Source organism: Myotis lucifugus, unplaced genomic scaffold, assembly GCF_000147115.1.
Source record: "Myotis lucifugus unplaced genomic scaffold, Myoluc2.0 scaffold_343, whole genome shotgun sequence".
NCBI lineage: Eukaryota > Metazoa > Chordata > Mammalia > Chiroptera > Vespertilionidae > Myotis > Myotis lucifugus.
This window is the reverse complement of record NW_005871391.1, coordinates 196,794-205,118: the sequence shown is the minus strand read 5'-3', so window position 1 is coordinate 205,118 and position 8,325 is coordinate 196,794. Positions and strand designations below refer to the sequence as shown.

The following is an 8,325-nucleotide window of genomic DNA, read 5'->3' as shown; positions in this document are numbered from 1 at the left end:
CCGATAATGGGGCAGGTCCATCAGACCCTGTCAGACACAGGAGCTACAGGGCGATCAGGGGATTGGGGAGCTCCCCCCCTATCAGGCACAGAGCAGGGCTGATCAGGGGGTTGGGGTGCCTTCCCCTGTCACAAACAGAGCAGGGCGGATAGGGAGGTTGTGGCCCCGCCCCCTGTCACTCACAGAGCCGCAGGGCGATCAGGGGGTTTGGACGCTGCCCCCTGTCACACTGATCCCGGTGCCGGGAGCCTTGCTGCTCCGCTGATCCCGGTGCTGGGAGGCATATTACCCTTTTACTATATAGAATAGAGGCCTGGTGCACGGGTGGGGGCCGGCTGGTTTGCCCTGAAGCGTGTCCTGGATCAAGGTGGGGGTCCCCACTGGGGAGCCTGGCCAGTCTGGGTGAGGGGCTGAGGGCCGTTTTCCGACTGGCGGGTGACTGAAGCTCCCAACCGCTCCTTTTTTCTTTTTTTTTTTATTTATTCTGGGCCAGCTTTAGCTCTGAGGCCTCGCTGCTGAAAACATTGATACAATGTTGCGCCCAGGCTGGCTGAAGCCCGGCTGACTGAAAGCCGGTTTCTGGGGTTTTGTTTAGCTTCTACATTTGCAACATAGTTGCTTAGAGTTGCAACTGAGAGGCTGGCAAGTCAGGCGGGGAATGTTGGAGTCCGCAGTCACTGGAGCAAAGCAAGCCTCCCTGTTCGCTTCAGTGCATGGCTGCCGGCCGCCATCTTGGCTGACAGTTAATTTGCATAAGGATATGCTGATTAGCCAATGGGAAGGGTAGCGGTTGTACGCTAATTAGCATGTTTCTCTTTTATTAGTGTAGACAAGAGGCCCGGTGCACGAAATTCGTGCACTGGGAGGGGGGGGATGTCCCTCAGCACAGCCTGCACCCTCTCCAATCTGGGACCCCTCGGGGGATGTCTGACTGCTGGTTTAGGCCCGATCCCACAGGGACATCCCTCTCACAATCTGGGACTGCTGGCTCCCAACCACTCGCCAGCCTGCCTGCCTGATTGCCCCAAACCACTTCTGCCTGCCAGTCTGATCACCCCCTAACCACTCCCCTGCCAGCCGAATCGATGCCTAACTGTACCCCTGCCGGCCTGATCGCTCCCAAATGCCCTCCCCTGCCGGCCTGGTCGCCCCCAACTGCCCTCACCTGCTGGCCATCTTGTGGCTGTGCGTGCCACCATATTTGGCCCCCAACTGCCCTCCCCTGCTGGCCATCTTATGGCTGTGCGTGCCACCATATTTGAGGGTGGGACAGTCAATTAGCATATTCCCTCCTTATTGGCTGTGGGTGCCACCATCTTTGCGATGGTGTGAGAGTCAATTAGCATATCCCCTCTTTATTAGATAGGATATAATAAAAGCGCAATATGCAAATTGACCGAACGGCGGAACGACCAGTTGGCAGGGGGCAGGGCTGGCGAGCAGGTGGCGCTAGGCCAGCCAAGGTGCGTGCCAGCGGGCAGAGGGAGGGGACGGTGATGGGGTGGGGGGGTGGCGACCAGTGGCAGGATGATGGGGGCCGGCACCATCCCCTGATCACCCACCCGGTCGCCTCCTGCCAAGGGAGGCCATAGGCGGTGGCAGCAGTGGGGCAATTCAGGGCGGGGCCACTCGGCACCACCCCCCGATCAGCCTGCCAGGGTTGCCTCCCACAGAGGGAGGCCACCAGTGGCAGTGGCACAATGGGGGGCGGGGCCTGCCACTTGTTGCCCACGCCATCCCCTGATCGGCCCACAGATCACTTCCCACAGAGGGAGGCCAGACTGCGGCTGGGCCTGGGGAGCAGGCCTAAACCATCAGTTGGACATCCCCTGAGGGCTCCCGGACTGCAAGAGGATGCAGGCCGGTCTGAGGGCCCTCCCCCGTGCCGAGAGCATGAATTTTTGTGCACCAGAACTCTAGTATAGGATAAAAGCCCAGCGACCAGAATGGCAGAACGACCAGAATGACCAGTGGCTATGAAGTGCACTGCAGCAGCCAACCAGCCTGATCCGGGCCCCAATTGGTGCCCCCCCATGGCTGGCCATGTCCCTTCCCGATTGGTCCCCAACATCCCGATCGGGGGCGGGGCCGGCCAGCCAACCACCCACAGCCCCTCCCTCCCTCCAGCCCGATGGGCCCCCATTGGGATGGGCCGGCTGGACCCTACCCATGCATGAATTTGTGCACTGGGCCTCTTGTTCTCTAATAACAATGGTTCGCTGAGCCTAGACTATTTATGCAAACAATGTGGTTTATGTTGTACATGTGCGTTCCATCTGGTGCTAAGCAGAAGAGTACCTATGTGACTATCCCCTGATAAAAACTCTGAGCACTGAGTGTCTACTGAGCTTTCCTGGCAGACATTTCATGTTTGTCGTCATAGCTCATTGCTAGAGGACTAAGTGTGTCCTGGGAGAAGACTTAGAATCCTGTGCCTGGTTTCCTCTGGTCTAGGCCCCATGTGCCTTTCCCTATGCTGACTGTGCTTTGTATCCATTCACTTAAATAAGTCACCACCATAAGTACAACTACATAATGAGTCACCCCAATGAGTCACTGAACCTGGGAATGCTCTTGGGGCCCTCCGATACATGTATATACGTACACACATGTACATATAGACACTCACACATACATTGAAAGGGCATTCTAGAGCTGAGACTAAGAACTCATTAGATGGGTTCAAAATCATACTACAGAGACAATCTGAAACATGTATGTATCTGACAAAAGGAATATCAAAATACATACAACAAAAACTGATAAAACTGAAAAGGAGAAATAGACCGGATCATAGCTGGAGACTCATGCTCTCTCTAGTATTGAGAGATCGAGCAGGCAGAAAGTCAGTAAGTATATGGATGACCTGAGCAACACTATCATTCAACATGATCTAACTGACTTTATCCCAAACAATAAAATATACATTCTATCACTCCGTTCTAGCTCACATGGAACAGTCACCAAGACAGAACATAGCCCAGGCCACAAAACACACGTTAATGTGTGATATTTTGTATATCATACAAAATATGTCCTCAGACCATAATAGAATTAAATAGAAATTAATAAGCAAGTGACAGCTGGAAAATCCCCCAAATACTATTTGTGTTATTAAAATCCCCCAAATACTAAATGTGTTATTAAACAACACATTTAATAACTTATAGGTCAAAAAAGAAATCTCTAAAGAAATTTTAATATATTTTAAATAAAATGAAGATGAAAATACCTCTCATCAAAATTTGTGGGATGCAGTGAAAGCAGTGCATAAAGGGAAATGTATAGCATCAAATGTATATGTTAGATATACAAGTTTTTAAATTGGTAACCTGTGATGTCAGAGGAATGATGGTGTGAGAGATCCCCTTGGTCCTGCCCCTTGAAATTTCAACAATTTGAACAGCTATAATTCAACAAAGAATTCTTTGTTCAACACACAAACATGTTTGAGAGATCTTCACATTGAAACATCTAAAGGTGGGCAAGTGGGAGCCAACCAGGGTGACAAGAAGGGAGAAGAGTTTAAAGGAGCCATGGACGCAGCCCTGCAGGCAAGAGCTCATTGTGGGGCTCAGCCCAGACCAGTGATGGCGAACCTATGACACGCGTGTCACCTCTGACACGTGAACTCATTTTTTTGGTTGATTCTTCGTTAAATGGCATTTAAATATATAAAATAAATATCAAAAATATAAGTCTTTGTTTTACTATGGTTGCAAATATCAAAAAATTTCTATATGTGACACGGCACCAGAGTTAAGTTAGGGTTTTTCAAAATGCTGACACGCTGAGCTCAAAAGGTTCGCCATCACTGGTCCAGACAGAGGAATCTTGTGAATGGCACTCCCTTCAGCCAAAAGAAGCCAAGAGATTTAGTAAGCATTCCTGCAGGAGTGGGCAGTATGAGCTTCAGCTGAGCCCAGTGTCCAGGGCAGGGACAAAGCACAGAGATGTGGCCATGGTTGTCTGGCAATTGGCTTTCCAGACAGAGAATTCCAGACAAAGCCCAGGAGCCTGGCCACCTTCCTTAAACCACCCAGAGCTCGCCTCCCTTCACCCTTCGTGTTAGGTTGCAGAGCACATTATCTGCAAACCCGAGAAATGTTACTGCAGAAACACTTTCTCTGAGCAAAGGGCGCACTCTGTGACTAATCGCAGGGATGGGTGGAGGCACAGAGGGGACTCCACGGAGGTCCACTGGTCACCACTGCTGCAAGGGCAAAGCAACAAAGGAGGCATCTCATCAACTCACCTCACCCCTAAAAACTGTTTGGCAGTTTCTCACAAAGAAACACAGTCTTATTTAATACATGATCTAGCAATTTCACACCCCAGGTGTTCAAAAATTTACATCCATGCAAAAACCTACATGTGAATGTGTCTAGAAGTTTAATTCAGGATGCCAAAAACTGTAAGGAAACAATTCTAAAATCACTTATACATGTATGCTGAAAATAAATAATTATGTGAAATTCGAATGGTGGTAGCCAGATTCTCATTGTTAGTGTGGGAGAATACAGACAAGCAAAGGGAGAAGGCTAGATAGAATGTTCCATGTGGCAATGATTACAGCAAGAGACATCAATATGGACTAATAGTTACTATAGATACAGATGGTTACATACGGAAATACTTATAGATATATATATATATACGTGAGTTAGTAGAGACATCTATTTTTCCTTGTTCAGTCAGCTGAGAGGGTGTCTACAAGCAATGACACACCAGCAGCAATAGCCTCCCAATCTTGGTTCCAATAAAAGAAACCAGAGCAATTACCAAAAAACAAATAATATACCAAAACATAATAGTTTGTAACCCATATAATAAACAAGCATTAGTATCCCTAATATAAATAAAGAGCTAACTAGCCACTGAAAAAAGGAAGCCAGAAACTTAGGAGCAAAATGGGCAAGAGGTATGAACAGATAGTTCACTGAAATATAAATACAAGACAACTTTTAGATACATGAAAAAATATTCAGCCTCACTCAGAATTAAGAAACTTGCAGATGCAAACTACATAAAATATCACTTTTTACTTATTAGTTGCCAGAAGTTGAACCACATAGTGTATAAAAAATAGCTGAGGAGAAACAAGCACTCTCATGTAGTGTAAAGGGAACATAAAATGATATTATAATTCCACCAAACTGATCAAGTTTATACATTTTTATTCACCCTTTGATCTGACAACTCCACTTATGGTAATTTATTTGATGGAATAAATCTATACTTACAAGGTTATTCATTAAAACATGGCTTGTAACAGAAAAAGGTTAGAAATAGTTAATACCTAGTTAAATAAACTATGGGACATTCACGATTGAATTACTATACAGTTATAACACAAAAGAAACAGCAATCCATGTTCTGTTATAGAGAGTTCTCTGGGACAGGATGAAAAAAGGTGAAAGAAAATGCCGAAAAGGGAAAATAGTGTATAGATTTGCTATTTGTTGTGGTAACTTTAACAGCTGAATCAGCTTCACTTGGGAGGTTATTAAAAATATAGAATTCAAGACTCTACCCAGCTCTACTAACTACATCAAAAATCTGCATTTTAACAAAATGTACAGATGCATCTAAATTTGAGAAGCATTTAAGGAAGCATTTTAAATAGAGAGGGCATACAAGAATATGCACCCATATTTTCTTTTAATTGAATAAAGAAACACTTGAAAGGTAAACAAGAAATCGTTAATAATGGATACCAACAGTAGGGTGACCATGCACTTCAGTTTGTCTGGAACTGCTCCAACACCTGCCAGTTGTCCCAGCATAATTGTTTGCAGAACCTCTTTCACTCTCAGTGAAAGTGTCTCAGTTTAAGTGATAAATAAATGTCACCAAACAGAGAGGGAGCATCAGGTACAGAGAGGATGGAAGTGTGAGTTTTTAAGTTACTGTCTTCTATATCACATGTTTAACCATGTTAATATATCACCAATTCAAAACTATTTTATTTAAGAAAATATAAAGCAATACCGGTCATAAAAAACAAGTAGACTGAGGAGAGCAATGGACCAAGAACAGGTAAGAAAAGAAAAAGACACTTCTTGGGGGACAGAGTAGGTAAAGACAGCTAGGAGGGCAGTGTCACAGACAACAGAGGACACTTTCAAAACAGACGATAGATCAGAGTGCCAAGTACTGCAGAGGAGGCAAGTAAGACAAAGACAAAAGCTGGATTTTACTACAAGTTGGTGGCCTTTTCCAGAACTGATTCAAGGTGCAGTGGTGATGCAGCAAGACTGCCTTCATTAGGTTGAAATGTAAATGACAAATGCAGAAATGAACGTCAGAGCTGTCTACTACTCACGCTAGAAATACAAACGCGCCGACACAAACATTTACGGGGAGTTATTTGGGGACATAAAGTCCCTCCATTCAGCCAGATCTTCCAGGTTTTTATTCCTGGATCAAGCAGGACCATGAACAGCTGTGGACTCACACCTCACTGTTGGGTCTCCTGAAAAGTATACCCACCCAGTTCTGCCTTAGCATTTACTGTTTCCACCAAAGAATGATGATAGGCAACAGACTGCATGTATGTCAGTGTTGTCATTAGGAAGATCAGAGAAAATTTTACAATAAAATTAAACATCTTGCACCTGATTTTACCAACTGTCCTTTTGGATTTACTTCTCTTGTTACGTTTCCCTTAATGTAAAACTTTGCCTATTTCTACTTTTTCATTTTAAAAATATGAACCCTTATAAAATTTAGAAAACACATTTTAAAACATGTGGGAATACATAAACAAAACACTCACCTGGGGTTTGTTCATTTTCTGTTCTTAGAGGAGGAGGCAGTGCTAAGGGAGAAGGAAGAAGGAAGTCAGGAGAACTGGCCTGCCGTGCAGTTCCTGGACTGACCTGCCTGCACAGCTCCACACGCAGGATACTTACATGTCCACGTGTGGCTCCAATACATGCTGAGCTTAGACATGACACTTTTCACTGAGTGAGTGTAATATTTGTTTCTTACTGATTTATTACCAATTTAGGGTCTGCGACACAAAAATTAAAAACATAAGAAGATGCTTTTAACATAGAACAGTAATCTAAAGAAGGAAACGCCACGGATTTGTTAAAACTGATGTTGTAGAGAAAAAGAAACCCTCAAGCCATATTGCTTATCTCTTTACCTGCGAGCAACATTAATCCTTTGGGGTCAAATAATCCAAAAAACCCCTGAAAAAAAGGGATGGGGATGTTTACGACCAGGTAATATTTTTAATGTTTGTTCTAACCTGCTCACAATTTTCAAAAAGATCTTTTAATAAGGAACCAGCTTTGACCTAACTGACAAAATGAGCAGTAGCTCGGGGGTCTGCAGACCTACCTTTTCATCTCGGTCCCACCACTAACACATGGCATGATCTGAGCCGGTCACCTTCTCAGACTCATTTTTTAAAAAACCTTTCAAATGAGGTCAAACGAGATCATCCAGAAAGGCCCTGCCCGCAGAAGGCCAGGAGAGGGGGGACCTCGCATCTTCTCTAGGTGCCATCAACAATCATCCTCGGGACGCTGCAGGCAGCTCACCTCCGGAAGAGTGGACCGAGGACCGAGGACCAGAGGTGTAGCGGGTATTTGGGGAGGAATTATGACAATTTCCTCAGCTGTCGCTGGTGAGCCTTCCATCCCCACGACAAGGTCACGAGCTCGCCAAAGGGGTGGCATGTGCTGCATAGCCTGTGCGCCGCCCTCGGCTCCAGCTCACCTCTCTCCTCTTCCCGTCACACAGCCTCCCATGGCTTCCAGAGGCTGTGCCGTGATTACACATAACCCACAGCAAATGAGCACATAATGAATACTAACTTGGGGTCTGGAGAATGCTGGAGCCTGGGGGGGCCCTCGGTGCCAGCCAGCCCAGCCCTTTTCCCTCCCGTCTCCCCAGAGTTAACGGGGAAACGAGGCCCCGCAGACCAGTCCCAGCTCCAGCCGCAGGTCACACGCACAACAAACATACAGCAGCTAGCAACGCGCAGGCGCTCAGAACAGCACAGGGCGGCGAGTGTCCCTAACACCGCATTTCACAGATGGAAAATCAGGGTCTCCGGGGGCTATTTGGTCCGGCGATACACGTACTACCAACCCCCGGCCCCTTTCCTCGCAGGCCCAGCGCACACGCCAGGCACGCGCACACGCCGCGCACGCGCACTCCTGCGTCCCAGTCCCAGTCCCGCTCTGCCCCGCGGGCCCAGCGCTCGCGTCGCGCACGCGCACTCCCAGCGGCGGCCACACGGGGGCGCGTTAGCTCGGGGCGAAACGCCGTTGCCCTCGCCAGCCCTGGAGCCCGCATCCCACGCCAACC

General features: G+C 47.0%; 1 protein-coding gene across 1 annotated transcript in view; it reads right to left on the bottom strand.

Annotated features, from left to right (window-relative positions):
• The window catches only part of ZNF248 (zinc finger protein 248), an 18,393-nt gene extending 11,218 nt beyond the window's left edge, over positions 1 to 7,175 (bottom strand). The window contains exons 1-3 of the mRNA XM_006101185.3: positions 7,154 to 7,175; positions 6,915 to 7,015; positions 6,779 to 6,820 (exon numbers count right to left, since the gene is read on the bottom strand). Coding sequence (XP_006101247.1) covers positions 6,779 to 6,793 — 15 coding nt within the window. The 5' untranslated portion in view covers positions 6,794 to 6,820; positions 6,915 to 7,015; positions 7,154 to 7,175. The remainder of the gene's footprint in view (positions 1 to 6,778; positions 6,821 to 6,914; positions 7,016 to 7,153) is intronic.
• Between the last annotated feature and the right edge of the window lie 1,150 nt (positions 7,176 to 8,325).